Source organism: Dendrobates tinctorius, unplaced genomic scaffold (assembly GCF_039654945.1).
Source record: "Dendrobates tinctorius isolate UK_male_01 unplaced genomic scaffold, ASM3965494v1 ptg000254l, whole genome shotgun sequence".
In the NCBI taxonomy this organism is placed as follows: domain Eukaryota; kingdom Metazoa; phylum Chordata; class Amphibia; order Anura; family Dendrobatidae; genus Dendrobates; species Dendrobates tinctorius.
This window is the reverse complement of record NW_027361921.1, coordinates 295988-316830: the sequence shown is the minus strand read 5'-3', so window position 1 is coordinate 316830 and position 20843 is coordinate 295988. Positions and strand designations below refer to the sequence as shown.

General features: G+C 45.3%; 1 protein-coding gene across 5 annotated transcripts in view; it reads left to right on the top strand.

Annotated features, from left to right (window-relative positions):
• CALCRL (calcitonin receptor like receptor) overlaps positions 1-20843 on the top strand; it is a 325809-nt gene that overhangs the window by 188340 nt on the left and 116626 nt on the right. For all 5 annotated transcript variants that reach the window (XM_073558079.1, XM_073558078.1, XM_073558081.1 and 2 more), the window contains exon 7: positions 17055-17181. In XM_073558079.1, coding sequence (XP_073414180.1) covers positions 17055-17181 — 127 coding nt within the window. The remainder of the gene's footprint in view (positions 1-17054; positions 17182-20843) is intronic.

Here is a 20843-nt window from a genome sequence, read left to right as displayed (position 1 = left end):
ACCTGTGGTGTTCGGTAATTGAGATGTTAAGCCGACGCTGCATGCAGATCCTCTGGGACTGGTGGTGTGGTGCAGCAAAGATGTTGAAGCTCCCCACAGGTGGAGCTGTAGTCCCAGGGCAGTGCAAAGGGGATGATAGCGGGGAGACATGGACTGTGCAGAGATGTAGCGGTGCTGAGGGTGTTGGCGCCGGAATGAGTGGAGGACACCAGGGCTTGTAGTTCCAAAGCTTTACTCACAGTCTGTAGTACATACAGGTGCCTGCCTCCGTGCTGTGTCCTCCGGGTCAGGGACTCGGCCAACCTCCAGGCAAGATGGAATGCTCCCTTCCAACACTCCGCCAACATGTGCCTTTCTGAACGTCTCCTCTATAGCGCCTTTGAATGAAGTACTCCCAGTACAGAGTTACACTGGAGTTCCTCCTGACAGATGTTCCCAAGAACTCTACTTGTACGGCAGACAGCTGTAGCCTGCTTCGGGGACTCCTTGCTCCTAAGTCCCGGCTCACTATCAATGTTGCTGTTGTGCCCTCAAGTCTTAGATGGGAGTAGTGCATTTACAGCCCACTACTCCTCCGGTGTCTGCTGTAGGATCATTAGTATCCATACAACCTCGGGGACTGGGCCCCGGCCTTGCGCTTTGAACTTCTAGGCAGGGTTCTCCTCTAACCCACGTCCTCTGTTCCCTTTTACTCCTTACATTCCGTACTAGTCTCTCCTTATGGAAAATCAGGTTTCTCTTCAATGTCTTTCTCTTTCTTTCCTTTCCCGTGCCAGCAGACCCAGATCACTGTGATCTGCTGCAGCACTTCCTTCCTCTGTCCCAAACTCACACACTCTACTGAACTGAACACTGAACTCAACTCAACTGAACTGAACTCAAATCCTAAACCTTCCCACTCTTTTATGCATTCTAACTCCACCCACCTCCCAGCACGTTTCGTGTTACAAGCAGGGAGCCACCAAAGGTGCTCTGCTACACTCCAAGCAGGGAGCCGCAATGTGACTTTGCTACACTACTTTGTAATGATGAGTGCAGGTGTTGGAGCATGGTCAGGAGCCTCCAGCTTACCTGGATGGTGGGGCACCACACCTCAGGAGAAGGTGCAGTACCTCTGTTGCAACCGAACCCTCAAGGGGGCCACACTCCCCCCCCCCCCCCCCCCCCCCCCGGTTAAACACAGCATGTCCGCGGGCTGCAAGATAAACAGAGACAAACAATCCTGGAACATAAGAAAAAATTTATAATGCTAAATAAACAATTCTTATCTAAACTTCCCAATGTGGGAGGCACGATTTCTTGAACGTTGCAAACAGTTTTAACTAGCTATCTAAATTTAACATTACGCTACCTAATTTAAAGTGCTATGGAAGCAAACTCAATATCCAACATCAGTTCACATTTTCTAGCAACACATCTCCTTTCTGTTACTTTACACATTTTTCTACTTTCTTACTTACATGACAACCTCTGGTGTCTGGTTCATCACCTGTAACTTCAATTCTTTATTCACATTCAAGGCATATTTATATTTTATATTTTTTTTTTCTTTCAACACTTTTGGTATACCATTTACTATATTTCTTTCTCATTATAACACTATAAAATCTGTTATTAGTACACACTATCACTTCCTGGTTCCTATTCAAGAATAACTTTAAACATTATCAATAAGTGCAATTGTAGTCACTGGTCCGGCCAACATGTCTGGAAATGTCCTTATGGCGAGGTAGTTCTTCTTTCACGAAGAGATTCCTATGTAAAACCAAGAAAGAGCACCTAAAGAGGTGCAAACTATATACAAAAACAGTTCTGGACCATTCAGCGTTCATGATCTCTGCAGTTCAATATGAAAGCTGCCAATATAACTGGGCAACACTGGAAAAACAAAACTAGAACATGATGATAAAAAATAGGAAACAGGTACAAAAATAGAAAACAGAAGGCTCAACGGTGCAAATACCCTCCTGGGTAACGAGAGTTATTTTACTTCAGGTTACTAGTAGTGGTCCCCTCCTGGGGTTCTGGAAGCTGGTTGCTGGGGCTGCTTCCAGGGGAGATGCTTTGGGTGTCTTGATGCGTTGGTGGATTCATCAGGAACCTTGGGAGTAGCTGCTACCTGAGGTACAACAAGGGTGACGACTCTCGGTTGTGGGACTGGTGCTGATGTAGCCTGGTTTGTGGGGACAGGTACAAACACTGTTTTTTCGATGACTGGAGTTGAAGGGGCAGTGGGCTTCTTCTGCCTGTAGACCTCAATGAAATCCTCTGGGATTCGTCTTATGTTCATTGTGTACCATCCTCTTAGCCCCTCATGCCGGGTGAAAGTGACGTGTTCTCCCCGGTGCAGGTCTCTGGCAGGGTGTCCTTTCCTCAAGTGGGACTCCACGTCCCTCCGGTTAAAGAATAGATCGGAGATTCGACTGGGGTCATGGAAAAGCCGAACCCCCTCTCGTGGTTCACATTTAGAACGTGTCCCCAACCTGCTGAGTCCCGGCGACCGTAGTGACCAGCACGGACCTACTCCGTCCGGTCCAAATCAGGGCCCAGCACCGTCAACCTCCGTTGCTCCCTCTCCCTCTGCTCGGCTGCCAGCTGGCGGATGGTTTCCTGACAAAAGTCCCATGTTTTATCTTCCTCTTCTTCCTCCCGGGACCTGCTACTGCCCACCGTGGACTGTGGTACCACTGTCAGGGGTTCCGGTGTTTCCACCCGGGGACTGACATCACGGTCCCAAACTAAGTCCAGCACTATCTGTCTGGCCGCGGTAGTCGGCGGGCACCCAGTGGCTTCCCCAACTGCAGGGGCAACGGGCCTACCTGGCGCTTCCCGGCGGTTCAGTCTATGCTCCGGTGCAGGCATGGTGGCAGTGGACGCCGGTCGGTGGGATACCGGGGACAGCGGTGGAGCAACTGGCGGCTCCGGGTCTGCAGGGGTCTCCAGTGGGACCTGCGCGGCCGCGTCAGGTCCAGGTGGGAGCTCGTCTTCCTCCGCTTCGGCTTCCAGGGCATCAGACAACTCCTCCGGCGGTGGCGGCAGGGAGAGGATAATAGATGCTGCCAGTAGTTTGGCAGCTGTCGCAGGTTCCACAGAGTCTGCCTGAGGAAGATCCGGTGCAGCAGCGACGGGTACCGGTGTAGGCCCTTCCGGGGCGCGCTGCAGGTTTAAGGTCCATAGCGCCTCCTGCCTAATTTGCAGACGTCACGTCAGCTGGGCTATTTCATCCTCCAGCTGCTGGGGGTTCATCTCGTAAACTAGGTTGGAGCCTTCAGCCATGGTGCCGAGGAGGTTTAGCTTTACCTCCCCGCGCTCCGCAGGCCTCCTCCCTTCTCCTTCCAAGATGGCGTTCTCGCGTTCTTCCTGTCTGGGCTCTTTTCCCGCCACTGGCTTCCACTCCTCCTTCTGGGGGCGGCGTCCTCCTCCAACTCCTCCATACCAAGCCAGCATACGAACCCCTCGGGGGGTGGGCCATGTTACTGTCGCATAGTAATTCAGGCAGGGGAGGCCCAGGACAGTTTGCGGTCTTTTCTTAGGACCTCCCATGTTATCACGCCCTTCTTCACCGCGCCAGCGGCCATTTTTAGCATTCATTTTACAGTCTATTAAATTGGGTCTTCTGCACATTTTCAAAAACCCTGAGTCTTAGGCACACAGAACCCGTTGGCATCAGGTCTCGTCATCCTGTTCGTGACGCCAAGTTGGGTCGCCCTCCCAGGGCTGTGGGGTACTCGGTACCGGGCCGGTGTCAACGGGATGTGTCACAGCAGCAGTGACCCGGTCCGTGGCCCTGGGCGCCCAAGTAATGGGGGAGATTGAATGGTGGAAATACAATAGATTAGATGAATAGTTCGTGACGCCACCTGTGGTGTTCGGCAATTGAGATGTTAAGCCGACGCTGCATGCAGATCCTCTGGGACTGGTGGTGTGGTGCAGCAATGATGTTGAAGCTCCCCACTGGTGGAGCTGTAGTCCCAGGGCAGTGTAAAGGGGATTATAGCGGGGAGATGTGGACGGTGCAGAGATGTAGCGGTGCTGAGCGTGTTGGCGCCGGAATGAGTGGAGGACACCAGGGCTTGTAGTTCCAAAACTTTACTCAAAGTCTGTAGTACATACAGGTGCCTGCCTCCGTGCTGTGTCCTCCGGGTCAGGGACTCGGCCAACCTCCAGGCAAGATGGAATGCTCCCTTCCAACACTCCGCGAACATGTGCCTTTCTGATCGTCTCCTCTATAGCGCCTTTGAATGAAGTACTCCCAGTACTGAGTTACACTGGAGTTCCTCCTGACAGATGTTCCCAAGAACTCTACTTGTATGGCAGACAGCTGTAGCCTGCTTCGGGGACTCCTTGCTCCTAAGTCCCGGCTCACTATCAATGTTGCTGTAGTGCCCCCAAGTCCTAGATGGGAGTAGTGCATTTACAGCCCACTACTCCGGTGTCTGCTGTAGGATCATTAGTATCCACACAACCTCGGGGACCGGGCCCCGGCCTTGCGCTTTGAACTTTTAGGCAGGGTTCTCCTCTAACCCACGTCCTCTGTTCCCTTTTACTCCTCACGATCCGTACTAGTCTCTCCTTCTTATGGAAAATCAGGTTTCTCTTCAATGTCTTTCTCTTTCTTTCCTTTCCCGTGCCAGCAGACCCAGATCACTGTGATCTGCTGCAGCACTTCCTTCCTCCGTCCCAAACTCACACACTCTACTGAACTGAACACTGAACTGAACTGAACTCAAATCCTAAACCTTCCCACTCTTTTATGCATTCTAACTCCACCCGCCTCCCAGCATGTTTCATGTTCCAAGCAGGGAGCAACCAAAGGTGCTCTGCTACACTCCAAGCAGGGTGCCGCAATGTGGCTTTGCTACACTACTTTTGTAATGATGGGTGCAGGTGTTGGAGCGTGGTCAGGAGCCTCCAACTCACCTGGATGGTGGGGCACCACACCTCAGGAGGAGGTGCAGTACCTCTGTGGCAACCGAACCCTCAGGGGCGCCAAATACATATTGTCCTCATGTATAATGAGAGAAATGGTGGGACAAAAGTGAACTCAAAGATCACAATTCCAGTGGTATACACCTCGGGTGAGACCTGTCAGTCAAACAGAGCTGGGCAGTGAGCGGCCCCCCAGGGATCCATCGGCTTGACTGTACCTAGTCACATTGTTCCCCAATCCCTGATTAAAGTATGTTTTCACGGATATTTGTAATGTCGGATCCTGACTCTGACAATTGCTGCTGGTTCGGGCAGCATAGGTCACAATACCGCTTTCCTTTCGCTGATATTTTTATTGAGAACAAAGTTTTAGAATAAAAGAAGTGAGATAGTAAAAAAGCAGATACAATAGATCATACCAAGGCCAGACCATGGCAGCTAGCAATAAACAGGAATAATATGAGAAAATGTCACAGAAGGCTCATGGAAAAAATGTGGTCGGACAAGTTTAGGTAAAATATTACTCTGTATGACACCATAAGGTCGGGTTACTCCACCTAAACTATAGAATAGAAAAGTGATATCAGACCAGTAAGATAGGAATGGGAGAAAAAAGTGAGGGAAAGGGGAAAGGATTCCTAGGGGGGACGGGAGCTGAATATCTAGTGTGAGGTATAAAGCTGTGTATGACAGCCAAGGAGATTATCTGGGTGACCATGTACCAGAAAACAAGGTTTTTTTACTTTCTCAACTAAAAAGGGTTTTTATTATGCTTTTACAATTGTTGGTTTAGTGTCCAAAATATGTAATAACTCACAGTGCTTCTTTTGAATAGCACAGCATTCATTATATTGTATTGTAGCCATTCTCAAGGGTATAATTTTATGTTTTCGGTTAATCTCTCACCACGGTTTTGCTGCCTCATCTGAGAGCAGCAATTAGTAGGGACAGAAACCCTGATTCTAATTTTGGGCCACTTATTAGGCTTGTTGCTATAGTTTTGATAAAACTCTGCATTTTATATATTTTACTCACTTGTATAGTGTCATTACTTTCCACTGCATTTTACAGACATCATCACTGTCCCTATTGGGGCTCATAATCTAAATGTCATCAGAATGTGGGAGGAAACCGGAGTTTCTGGAGGAAACCTACACAAACACGGGAAGAACATACCAACTCATTGCAGATGTTGTCCTTGGTGGGATTTAAACTGAAGACCCCAGGCCACCATGCTGGCCCTCTACTGCAGCTTTCCTAGTCCTCTCAATGATGAGCTTCTGCTATGTAGTTCTCAGTAATTATAAGCTCTAGCAATCCACGCTGCTCACCACAGTGGGCGCAGAGAGCTGTTAATCAGTGGTGTGAACGAAGTTAGAGCAATCTCATCACTGAGAATCATAACAGAGCTGAAGAATATAAAACAGTTATTTTATTTCAAGTACAGCAACAAGCCCAGTAAGTGACACAGTGCTGGAAACATGGTATCTGTTTCTATTTTATGTTGCCCTCAGATTGGGAAGCATACATTTGGAGAGAGATTCCCATCTGGTATACTGATCTACAGGTGCAGGAACTCACCAGGTTATTGGTATCTTTGAAAGCAAAGAGAGAGTTACAGAGAAACTGAATGGGCGATGCTGGCAGGGTCCAAGTTTATAAGTATCTTATATTAGGTCTCAATAAGAAGTGCATTGCAAAAGCTCTTGATTCAGTAAACTGCTAACCTTAGTCACTGATGCAAATCTAAGTCCATTTGACCTTAAGGTGCGATATGGAGAATTAATCAAATAGGAGTAAATTTGGGATTGTTCTGGAGGCATGCAAGTGGGATAAGCTCTGTTTGAACTGTGTAAAAGATGTAGATTCAGTTATATTCTTTTGAAATGGAGAAATAAAATGGTGTACACTATTACAGTTTAGTCGACTTTTGAGGTTTTACAACTTCAATTTATCCGTTCCAACTAGTGATAGGCGAACCCGAACAGTAGAGTTCGGGGTCACCAAACACCTACTGTTCGGGCACGGACACCGAACACTGACTTCTCCAGAAAGTCCATGTTACTGTTTGGTTTTGGCACCCCGAACATCAGGTGTTTCCCACGCTGTCATCTAGCTGCATGACAGTGTGAGAAACACCTGCAGCTCTGATCGGCGGTAAGATTATTACCGCTGGTCAGAGCGCCAGCAGCTGTGGCCGGCGGTAAAAAGTTTACCTCCGGTCACAGAGGCATCGGCTGATGAGAGTATTACTCCCATCAGCCTACACCTGCTGCCGCTAATAACAGCGAGAGCAGGCGCCGCTTATGGAATTAGTCATCAGTCGGTGCTTGCGCTATAAATGAATAATTTTTTTTTTAAAAATGACGTGGGCTTTATTATATTTTTGATAACCAGCATGGCAAAACTGACAGCTGTGGTCTGCATCCCTCCGCTGTCAGTTTTATCATGGCTGGTTATCAAGAATGGAGTTGTCCACACACTGTTTTTTAAAATTATTTGCCTCTCCATTACTAATCTGTGGGCTGATGTCACCTGACAATACAAAAGTGACATCAACACCACAGATATTAACCCCACTTGTCACTGCCACAGAGGAAGTGGGAATACTTAGGCAACACGCCAGAATAGATGCTTCTTGGGAAGCTGCAGGCTGCAATTTTTTGACTGGGGGCCAATATCAATGGCCCCTTACTACTAGCCCCCAGCTGTCTGCTGTAGCTTGGCTGGTTGTTAAAAATGGGGGGGACTCCACACCGATTTATTTAAGATCTCATTGCTAGGGAGCTCCTTTGATCTACCTTTAGTGTGCTTCTTTCCATGGCACGGTGAGCAGAAGCAGCCAACGTACTTGCTAAGGGCTGGCTGCTGTGCCTTTCCACCCTTCTCTGTTTTTTTCTGTGCTGCTGTGGCAGCGTGACCACCTCCTCGTCCTCCGAATTGAGCACGTCACTATGATAGCCTTCACTTTATGTGGGGTCTAGGACTTTGTTATCCCCCGCATCGTCTTCCACCCTCTCCACAACCCTGCCCTCCTTGCCAGTCTGAACACTGCATAAATACGCAGCAGTTGGCACCTCGTGTTCAGAGATGTGCTGTAATGGTTTGCTGACTATGTGCACTGGCCCTCCCACATACTCATCTTCCAACATTACAAGTGGTTGGGCATCAGTACACTCAGTCTCTTCCACTTCTTCTAGGGCAGGGCCAGGTAAATGCCATCGGAGTCAACAAAAAGCAGAAGAGACTGCTGCATGACTTGGGGCTCTGACTGCTTGGCTGTTTTGCAAGGGAGCGAGGTGGAAGAATGATAACCATGGTCCTCAGGTGCCAAATCTGCACTTTCTGCAGGGGACCGGGTGGTAGACACCATTCTGCCAGCAGTATTTGGGCCTACAAAATGACTCAGAACATCCTGTCGCTTGCATTCACCTGAGGAACGCATTTCCCTTGGGTACATAACAGGCACAGAACAACCACATCCTATCCTTTCAGCAGCTGATCCATCACCACCAGTAGCACCAAGACTGCTCCTCCTATTTGATACTTTCCTCATGTTTACGGGCGCTATACACGAGGCTGTTAGGGCACTAAGCACCCGGCTATGCAAACACTGTAAGTGCACTGTGCACCAGGCTGTATGAGCACTCTGGACAACACTGGAACTACATTGTGCACCAGGCTGTATGAGCACTCTGTACAACACTGGAACTTAATTGTGCCCCAGGTTGCACAGGCACTCTACAAACTGCACCAGGCTGTATGGGCACACTGGACATTGCTGAAACTTCACTTTGTACTAAGATATATGGACATTAATCATCAAGCTATGAAGGACAGAAGGAGGAAGGGAGAAGGAGGAGGAGCGCCGAGAGATGGCTGCTCTGGCATGAGGCTCCTGAGTTTTTTAGTTTTTTACCCCGTTTAATTGTTAATTCTCCCTTTGGTTCACTCACCATTGCGTAGCTACAGGATTCGGCAGAGCTGGGAGTAGTGTGGAGACTGCGATCAGCTGGGACCGGTGTCTTTCTGTCCTCGTGGAGCTCCGTGCCTGGATTCAGCTGGGAGAGAGTGAAGCTGCTGGCTGCCTGCCTTGTACCCATTTCCAGCATGCAGATGATCCCAGGATAGGAAACCTGGTGGAGTGTGCGGTGCTGGAGTTGTTCTGGAGATCTTGTGGTCCACATGGAGCTGTAGGGCTACAGGATTCGGCAGAGCTGGGAGTAGTGTGGAGACTGCGACCAACTGGGACCGGTGTCTTTCTGTCCTCGTGGAGCTCCGTGCCTGGTTTCAGCTGGGAGAGAGTGAAGCTGCTGGCTACCTGCCTTGTACCCATTTCCAGCATGCAGATGATCCCGGGATAGGAAAGCTGGTGGAGTGTGCGGTGCTGGAGATGTTCTGGAGATCTTGTGATCCAGGTGGAGCTGAAAGGGTGAGCTGGGCAGGTTTGGACTGACTGTTGGCGTGTCCCCTGATGTCCCTGTCTTGTTGCACCCATGCCCTCCCCCCCAGCAGTGCTGGGAGCACCCTTTATGGAAAGTTGTACATTTAACTCTGCTAAGCTGTGACTGTTCAGTCTTTATAGCTACAAGCTGAGTGTAATCATGGCCACTGCACTCTGTAAACCTACTCTTATGATTTCAAGGGACGATTTATTATTCTGGAATCATCCGCAATTTCTCATGGACTACCCTTCTTGGAGCATGATTGCTAATTCAACAATTGAGCACATAAAATCCATTACTTCTGTGAAACCTGTGGAGGTGTACTGCAAGAGAGGTAGGAGAGGAGGAGTCCTGGCACGCCTTCGGAGGAGAGGGTTCAGAACAGCTCTTCCTTCACTCCACTTGGCTAATGTCCGTTCCTTATCTAACAAAATGGAGGAACTGAACTTACTTTGTAACATGAGATCTGATATGGCCAATTCAGCTGCTCTTTGTTTTACTGAGACCTGGTTGAATGACACCATCCCTGATTGTAGTCTGGATCTACCTGGTTTTGTTATCTACAGAGCTGACCGTGATTGTGTAGCTTCAGGTAAACAAAGGGGGGGTGGGGTATGTCTCTACATCAACACTAGCTGGTGCTGTGATGTTAACATACTGGGAAAAGGTTGCTCTCCAGATCTAGAGTACCTTGCACTCAATTGTAGACCATTTTACGCTCCAAGAGAGTTTTCATCTATGGTTCTGGTTGCAGTATATATTCCCCCTCAAGCATCTGTTAAAGCTGCTATTGGTGAATTAGCTTGCAAAATATCAGAATGGGAGAAAGGATCTCCTGAAGCATTTGTGATCGTAATGGGGGACTTTAACAAAGGAAAACTCAACCTGGATCTCCCCAAATTTACTCAACATATAAACTGCTTCACGAGAGAGAACAATACGCTTGATCACTGCTATACTGTCTTAAAAGGGGCCTACAGGGCAGTGAGGAGAGCAGCAGTGGGCTTTTCAGATCATTGTCTAATTCATTTAATTCCAGCCTACAGGCAAAGGTTGAAAACATCCAAACCTACAGTTTATACAAAGAAGACATGGTCTGAGGAGGCAAAATTGCAACTGCAAGCATGCTTTGAATGCACGGACTGGGAGGTATTCCAGGAAACATGCTCGGGTCTGGATGAATGGGTTGATGCAGTGTCCTCATATATCCGTTTTTGTGAAGACACGTTTATTCCATCCAAATCTGTCCACTTTCGGGGAAACAACAAGCCGTGGTTTACAAATAAAGTCAGGTTGATCCATAAGAGAAAAGAGGAGGCTTATAAAGCAGGCGATATTACTGAATTCAAGAAACTTAGGAACTCGCTATCTAAAGAGATCAAGTTAGCCAAACACGAGTATGCAAAGATTCTGGAGGAAAGGTTCTCATCAAAAGATACTAGATCTGCATGGAGAGGATTAAGAGAGGTCACCAATTATAAAAGCCACCCCACTATAGTGAACCCCAGCAGAAGTCTGGCAGCAGAGTTAAATGAATTCTACTGCAGATTTGAGGCAAGCTCTACACACAGTGGCTATTCATCTCTAAGCTCCTCAGACTGTTCATATAAAGATCATTCATTGTGCAACACCCAAGTAGTGATCTCCGAGGCAGAGGTGATACGCATCCTGAAGGGACTTAAGGTCAAAAAGGCACCTGGCCCTGATGGTGTATCTCCAATGTGTCTGAAAGTATGTGCTACCCAGCTTGCCCCTATACTGACAAATATATACAATGTGTCACGGAAAGAGTGCGTTGTACCTCAGTGTTGGAAAAATTCCACAATTATCCCTGTCCCCAAGAAAGTGGGATCCTCTGAATTGAACGACTATAGACCAGTAGCACTCACATCTGTAGCTATGAAAGTCTTCGAAAGAATTATGATGTCCCACCTGATAAAATTCACGCAGAAGCTATGGGACCCGCTTCAGTTTGCCTATAAGGAGAATCGTTCGGCAAACGACACTGTCAATCTGGCACTGAAGTACATTTTGGATCATACAGATGAACGGCACTCATATGTCCGGATTCTTTTCATGGACTTTAGCTCAGCGTTCAATACCATTGATCCGAATTTACTTCATAAGAAAATGGTAGCTCTTGGAGTCCCTCTCAACTTATGCTTGTGGATTTATAACTTCCTGACAGCCAGGATACAGAGTGTAAAAGTTGGACCACTCACTTCGGACACCTTGGTCACAAACATCGGGGCACCTCAGGGGTGTGTTTTGTCCCCGTTACTGTTTTCTCTCTATACGAATGATTGCATCTCTTCAGCAGACTCAGTAAAAATCTTGAAATTTGCCGATATGACACTGATTGGTCTCATCAGGGGAAATGCTGAAGACTTGTATCGGAGTGAGGTGGAAAGAATATGTGACTGGTGTAAAGCCAATAATCTTGTACTCAACACTAAAAAAACTGCTGAGATGGTTGTGGATTTTAGGAAAGATCAACATGAGATACTTCCAATCTACATCCATGATGAAGTGGTTCTTAGGGTCACAGAGACCAAATTCCTTGGTGTTATCATCTCTCATGATCTTAAATGGGGGAAAAACGTGGATGCTGTTATAAGAAAAGCACAACAGAGGATGTTCTTCCTGCGTCAGCTGAAAAGATATGGTTTGTCTAAGAATCTGCTGATCTTATTCTTTAATGCTGTCATCAGATCTGTGATTTGTTCCTCTCTGATAGTCTGGTATGGGGGAGCCACTGCGCATGACAAACTCCGCTTACAAAGGACTTTCAGAACAGCAGAGAGAATTATAGGCTCCCCCCTGCCTAAAATCCAGGATCTTTATGATAAGAGTATTCGATCCCACGCATTGAAAATTTCATCCGATCCCTCTCACCCGGGACACTCCTCATTCCAACTACTCCCTTCAGGACGTCGCTTCAGAGTCCCCAAATGCAGTACCAACCGCCATATGAACAGCTTCTATCCACTCTCTGTTCAACAATTAAATCGTCATGTGTAGACTATATACTGTATCTGTCTTGTTAGATGTTACTTGTTGTATCTGTTGTTATATATTATGTTGCCTCTTTGCCACAAAGAATTCCTTGTATATATGTAATATGTACTTGGCGATAATAAATTTGATTGATTGATTGACAGAATAAAACAATAATCAGAACGCACAATGACAATGATTGGGCTGAGGCCATAATAAAGTATAGCTCACCCAAAAATATCGAGGAAGTGAAAAGAGGCAGAGTACTCCCAAAAGATGTTATGAAACTAGAGAATCGGACGGAGTAAGCCATAAACCACTAAAAGTTATGAACAAATCAAATCCAGTTTTATTAATACACATAAAACACACATATAAAATGACAAACATGTATCCGATTAAACATGGGAACATATGGAGGAGGCATGGTGGTAGGCGATGAGTAAAGACAGACAACAAAGTAAAAATAAGACCAGTAAGACAGAACCAGGAAATCACTATAGCACAGGCCCAAAAGTTAAAATGATAAAGTGCAATGTGTGCATCAAATAATGAGCCGGTCATAAACAAGTCCTATCCGCATACCCATGGTGTGTCACAGCAGCTGTCACCCTCCCCCCGGCCCCTGACGCGCGTTTCATGTACCAGCTTTGTCAAAGGGGATGATGGAATGTCCCAAACTCGCTGATTAAATATGTCCCAGTAAAGCATCGATAACAGCGGCGCAAGCGCCCCAGGAAGCTCCGTACACTTCCGATCACCTCCCCACTGCCGTCGCATAAACTTGCACCCTGTGACGTCATGTAGCATGCGCACAGCAACTGAATTGATAGCTGCAGAGGGAGCGACGTGTTAGCAGAGTCCCAGTGCACATGTGCACCCTCGACAGCCATATTGTCGGCAAACACAGTCGAATATAGAAGTGGCCATTGATGTATAGAGAGTGTCAGCAAACCTCCAGAAAAGAAAATAACACATACGGGAAAAATAAGAGTGAAGATAAAAAGTGAGATGTTAATAAAATGGAAGACAAAGTAAAAAAGAAAAATGAATAGTGATGAACTATACAATAAAAAGGTACAATGCTCAATACATAGTGCATATAAGTGCCATACACAGAGTGTAAAATAATCAAATGTCACAAGGTATCGAGAAATGGTACCTTACAAATGTGAAGATATAAACCATGTATATTAGCAATAAGGAGCAGTTATAACATTATAGCATAGGCTGGAAGAATATTATAAAAATAAAAAAGGAAAAAAGTAGGTGTATAGGGCACACATATTGCCAAAAAAATGGAGAGATCACTGTAAAGCATACATACAATAACACTGTATGAAAATTACAATAACCATACTGGCTGCAGTTAATAAATATCTATTACTTCCACAATGGGATAAAACTAGACTGCAAGAGCCAACCAAAAGATGGCTAAGAAAGGCCATGCATATATGGCAGATCTTCATAAGGGCAATAATAGGACTCTCCTGACACACTGGCCATAGCCGTAGCACAAGCATGCAGTCTTCACAACGGGCGTCCAAAGGTCAGGATACGGATAAAAGGAACCAACAATAAAAACTAAGGACAAAGGACAAAACATCAATAAAAATCAAAATTGCAGGGAAACCACAGAATGGTGAAAAAATATATATGGGGAGTAGACAGCCTTATAGAATAGGCAGGAACAGGTCACAAAAAAGGGACAAAACTGAGCTTTTCATTCAAGCCCTTTGGAGACATGGTGTCAAGGGTGATGATCCACCTGCATTCTCATTGAGCTAGGATCTGTATTAGATTGCCACCCCTAGAACCACCTGTAAAAAGTCCTGAAATGTCTTGGTATAGTTTTAAGTGTCGACATATCTGACTCTTCCTTGGCAGCAAGAATATTGTGTACATGTTCGCGAGTTCTTATCTTTAGCTCCCTAGACGTGAGACCTACATAAATGAGGGAGCAGGGACAAGTAGCATAATAAATCACGTGTGGTGTTACATGAAATAAAATCACGGAATTTAAATTCCCTGCTCCCATCAGATGATGTGAAGGTCCCACATCTAAGGATATTGGGACAAGCCACGCATGACCCGCAAAGGAAAGCAACCATGTTTAGGGCCACCAGAATTGAAGAATTATTTTTGTTTTGCCATGTACTGACTTCTTACAAGGTGATCCCTCAGGTTTCTTCCCCTGCGTTGTCATGTGTGGAGTCAAGGCAAGTGTGCTGCCAAAACAGCGTCGGTTCGTAGAACTGACCAATGTTTAGACAAAATATCACTGATCCGATCCCTGTAGCAATTGGAGGTCGAGATGAATCTAAGATCAAAATTATCGCGTTGTACCTTTCTCCTAGATTGTTTGAGTGACTCATCCCTCCATGTCGACTTGGCCCGCCTACAGCCTGTCTTAATACAACGATTGCTATAACCCTTATTTTTAAATAAAGAACAGACTATAGGACCTGTATGCACTAGGCTGTACGGCACTCTTTTCTACTGTCTGACAGCACTGGCAATTGTGACGCAACCCATAATCCGTCCTTTAAAGGCTGGGTCAGGTACTACGCCGCCTAGTCACAGCGGTAGAAAGTGCCCACAGCCGTAAAGCTTGGTGATTGGCTGCACTGGTTTGAAGTCCGTGTTCAGGGTTCGGTACCGCACACTATGTGTCCTGTACGGTCCCTGAACTTTAGTGTTCGAATTGTGGCAGTGAGATATGTAATTATTGCAGTGCGTGTGTAGTTTACTGTACATGTATTTAGCTAATTAATAAAGAAATAAAAGAAGAAACTGGTGTGGGGTCCCCCTTATTTTTAATACCCAGCTGAGGGAATGCAAACAGCTAGGGGCTGGTGTTATTATTCTGAGAAGGCGGCAATAAACATGTAGCTTCCCAGGCTATTAATATCAGCTCACAGCTGTCAGCGTAGCCTTTACTGGTTATGAAAAAGGGGGGTCCCCCCCAAAATTATATTTTTAATAATGGGAAAAAGGTTAAGCAGACATCTGCAGACTGATATTAATAGGCTGGCTGGGAAGGGGTCGTGGACATTGGCCCCCTCCCAGACTAATAACACCAGCCTTCAGCCGCCCCGGAAATGGCTTCAATTTTGGCACTTAACGTTTGCTCTGGTGCGTGGGCAAGCGGGGTAATGGTTTTGGGGTTGATGTCAGCTGTGTTATGTCCACTGACATCAAGCCCAGGGTTAATAATGGAGAGAGGCGTCTATAAGACACCCCCATCCCATTACAAACCAAAAGTAATAAACACACAGAGAAAAGTCCTTTATTTGTACAAAACACACTCCTACCCTCTTTTACCCATTTATTACCTTTAAAAAATAAAATAATCCAAAGGAGTCTACCGTAAATCCATTCCACATCCAACGATGATGCACAACTCTGAATGCTGCTTTTTAGGCTGTGTGAAGAAGACTGGGATTGTCATAGGACCTCTATTTGGTCTACGACGGACTGGTGTGTAGTTTTTAATAATAATAATAATAATAATAATAATAATAATCTTTATTTTTATATAGCGCTAACATATTCCGCAGCGCTTTACAGATTTGCACACATTTTTCATCACTGTCCCCGATGGGGCTCACAATCTAAATTCCCTATCAGTATGTCTTTGGAGTTTTTAATTTTATTTATATATTAAATAAATGAGGGAAAGCTGGAAAGTTGGGTAGATTTTTTTTCTGGGTGTTTTTTTTCAAATAAAGATTTTTTTCTTTGTGTTTTTTTCCTCTTTTTTACTTAAGAGGTTAATAATGGGGGTGGCTGATAGACGCTGCCCCATTACTAACCTTTGGGGCTGATATCAGGGGACATTACACAGCTGACATCAACCCCAAAATATTACCCCACTTATCAACATACCAGGGCAAGCGGAAAGAGCCAGATAAAATGCCAGGGGATTGACATCTAATGGATGCGCTTTGTCTGGGGCAGCTGCAGGCTGCTATTTTTAGGCTGGGGAGTGCCAAATATCCATGGAACTTCCCAGCCTAAGAATACCAGTCCCCAGTTATCTACTTTTCCTTGGCTGGTTTTCAAAAATAGGGGGACCCCACTCCGTTTTTTTTTTAATTATTAATTTAAATAACTAAAAAATACGACGTAGGCGCCCCCTATTTTTGATAACCAGCCAAGGTAAACCAGACAGCTGAGGGCTGTTATTCTCAGACTGTGATGGGGCCATGGATATTGGCACTCCCCAGACTTTTAACAAGCTTTGTTTGGGCTGCTGAACGCAAATAATAATAAGACTTCCGTGAGAAGTACTTGTTCTCGGTATGTGCACGGAGACTAGGTGTCCGGTACGGACCACTAACTTTACTGTTTGGATTCACCCATCACTAATAGTGATACATTAGTTTGCAGCGGCAGCTACATGAGAAATGCTCATCATGTTCATTATCGCCCCACCCCCGGTTTTCCTTGGCTATAACAGCTGATCACTAGTGAGCCTTTATTTTAAAAAAGGGTCGTACTATTTGAGTAACCCCTTTAGTACTATTTTATGTTGGTCACGTGACTATATTGATGATAACAAGTATTACGGTACTTTATTACCTATATGTATGTTTGCACTGTATTTCAGAATTGTGCTAACTTGTTTAATTAGTGCAGTTTTAAATATAACTTAATTTCATTTCAATCTTTCTGTTTTAGAAATTTGAGCTGTCAGAGAATTACACTTCACAAGAATCTTTTCTTGTCCTTTGTCTGCAATTCGGTTGTCACGATAATTTCATTAACAGCTGTTGCAAACAACCAGGCATTGGTGGCTACCAACCCAGTAAGTCAAAGCTAAATCTGTGTAGTTAAATTATTATTTTGTCTTTTAGGTCGCAATGCCAATAATGTTATATAATATAATAATTGCAAAGCAAATGATCTTTCACAGGAAATATTTATTATGTTTTAGGAGTTCAATGATAAAAAAAAAACTGATTGCCTGCATTGCACCACTTGTGGAACTGTATTTATAAGAAAAATATTTTGGAAAGTGAACAGCCCCTTTAAAAATAAAAAAGGACAGATAATTTGAGACTTTATTATTGTGTGGATTTCTTACTATTTTTTTAATAGTTCCATTTTAATTTTTGCTTCAAACAGTAAAAAAGGTAGAACCCTACTATATACAGTAGAATCAGCCCTGAATACAGAAGATGAAACATAAAACATCAAAATAAAAAGCAACACTCCATTTCTCCCTTATTGTTTTTATCCTATGGACTGAGTTGCTGAATAGAACAGAGACAAAAAATATTTGTCACTTGTACCCAGGTACAGGATCGTGCCATTCTTGCCTTAAATTTTTCTTCTCTTTTCACCCATTAAAGCACCTAACCATTAGACCAGAAATTTGAAAAAAAGGCAATACCAATTTCAAGCTTCAATGTTTCTCTGTTCCACGGACAGAGAAGCATGGAGGATGTAGCTTGTAGAGCTGTGAAGCATGGACTGAAGTGCCCCCTTAGCATGAACTGCAGTTAAAAATTATCAGTACGGTTGTCCCATGAGATGTAATCCTTTATTAGAAGCAGCCTAGATATCCCTTCACTCCAGTGTCACATGCCTTGGTTTGGCCTGCTGCTTTATTGCTTGGTTTGATCTCTTACCTCTACCTTATGGTGTGGTTTTGACTGCTGTCTAAACCTTTTGCCTCTACCTCATGGCTTGGTTTTGCCGGCTGTCTCAAGTTCATGGTATAGTTTGGCCTTTTGCCTCTGCCACATGTTTGCCACATTTGGCTTGCTGACTTTGCCTAATTACTTAATGTAACGCTGGAGTGCGAATGTTATGTTGGATGTGGACCTACTGCAACACAGGCCAGGATTACTCTGGAGCAGTGCAAAACACAAGCCGCGGAGACACCATCACGTTTCTCAACACAAGCAATGGCTAGCCAGGTCTTTCCCTGGGAAGGAACAACCACGGGAAGGGCAGTCTCCAATGAGGATGAATGAACTCATTTTACACAGTCTTTTACTAGGCATTGCTCCTGCTAGCCAGTTTCCTACTCCACACTGATGAGGGGCAATACCCCGAAACAGCTGTCTGTGGATGGATACCATGTTTTGGCATAGGTGGTTTCCTTCATTGGAGACTGCCCTTCCCATGGTTGTTCCTTCCCGGGGAAAGACCTGGCTAGCCATTGCTTGCGTTGAGAAACATGTGATGGTGTCTCCGTGGCTTGTGTTTTGCATGTTTTTGCATATTTCCCATAAGGGATGGGAGCATTGCTCTAGAATCACTGCGTTGAGAAACATGTGATGGTGTCTCCGCAGTGTTGGATGTTGATCTCCATGAGTTCATTCATCCTCATTTTACACATACTCTGGAGGAGTGTGACTAGGTGCCTACCAAGCCGTCACTAGAGCCTCTTGTGGTGAGAATAGGCTGGGCTGCCGATAGACACCAAGTGCCACTCGTGGACCATCCCCAGGACTGTAGAAGCTGACTGGAGGGTCAGAAATGCGAGTATGTGGCACAGAAGGGCAAAGACAAAAATTTGATCAGACAGTCAGAGGTCAGGGCAGACAGCACATGTTCAGGATACGTAGCCAAGGTCAGGAGCATAGAGGTCAGTAAAGATGAGTAGGCAAGCTGGGTCAGTAACTTGAGAAACAGAAACACACAAGCACAAACTGGACCCTAGCAGAGCAAACTAACTATGAACCAATGTTCAGGTCAGGAGTGGTGGGAAGAGCTGCCAGATATAGAGCCTGCTTATACGGGATAGGCCAGGGAGCCTAATCTCTGCAGGACATAGCAAGGATATATTTCTGCAAAGACCGACCACGCACCCTAAGACAAAATGGAAACCACCCTAAAATACAGCAGTGCTACAAGAGGCAAAACTCAGCGAGCCACGTGATCATCATGAGTCGGGCAGCACAGTAGAGGCATGAGGCATACAGGATACTGCCATGACACTTGGTTTGGCCTGTTGCCTCTGCCTTTTTTTATTGCTATGGCTTGCTGCCTAATGGCTGGTTTTGGCCTGCCGCCCCTGCATTAGAGCTCTGTTTGCTGCCACTGCCTTGTGACTTGGTTTGGCTTGCTGCCTACGACAGAAGGTTTGGCCCTTTATCTCTACCTCATGGCTTAGTTTTGCCTGTTGCCTCTGTCTCATGGCTCGGTTTGGCCTTCTCTATCAAATTTTGGTACAGCCTTGCTGCCTCTGCCTGTTGACTTAGTTTCATAGCTTTAAAGTTGAAAGAAGACACAAGTCCACCTATTTCAACCTGTACACTAATATGTTGATCTAGGCGGGGAAGGCAAAAAATACATGAGATAGATTTTAATTGACCCATATTGGGAGCGGGATGTTTGGGAATTACTTTCCAACTCCAGATATGGTAATCAAACTAATTTCCTAAATCAACACCCCATCACAGAATCTAGTAACCTGTAATATTATATTTTTCGAGAAAGGCACCAAGGGTCTCCTTGAACTTTTTTAGTCAATCGACCAGTTTTACATGTTGCAGCACAAAATTTCAGTCTCACTGATGATACAGTAAAAATCACCCTCTGTCATGATGATTAAATCTACTTTCCTTTAGACATAGAGGATGCCTCCTTCTCATTGTTGCAGGCTTAGTTGGAAAAAGAAAATTATACACATCCCTCTTCTGTCCATTTATATATTTGTACATTGTAATGTGATCACTCCTAAGCCTTCATTTTTCCAGACTAAATAACCACTTATTTGATAACCTGTCTTGGTATTGCACGTCACCAATTCCCTTAATATCCTTGGTCACTTTTCTCTGCACCCGCTCTAGTTCAGCTATGTCCTTCTTATACATGGGAGCTGAAAATTCTACATAGTATTTTAAGTGTGGCTGCACTAATGACTTGTATAGAGGCAAAACTGTGTTCTGTCATGAGTATCTATAGTGTGATGCTGAGTCACTACTCATGGGCATTATACATGGGAGCTGAAAATTCTACATAGTATTTTAAGTGTGGCTGCACTAATGACTTGTATAGAGGCAAAACTGTGTTCTGTCATGAGTATCTATAGTGTGATGCTGAGTCACTACTCATGGGCAAGCCATGAGATGGGGTAGTTGGGAGGTCTGAGTTCAGACATCAGGAGGGCTTGAAGTACAGAGGGGTAAGTCAATGTTGTGGTCAGGAAACAGTATGGGGTCAAATGCCTGGAGGGTACGTCAAAACCAGGGAGTACAACAAAGGGATAGTCAGAGGCCAATTCCAGGGTCAGATACCTAAAATCAGAGCGCATCAAAACAGAAGAGTGAATCTACAAGAGAAGTCACGACAAATCCAAGGTCCAGCAACAGAGTCAGAGGATAGAGATACAGAGCTAAGCAAACACGTCCAGCTTAGGCAAAGCTACAACTGACACTGACTACTAACAGCTAGCCAGCTAAATACCTTGCAAATGATAAAGCACAAAGGCACTTGGGAAAATGTCAGCAGACT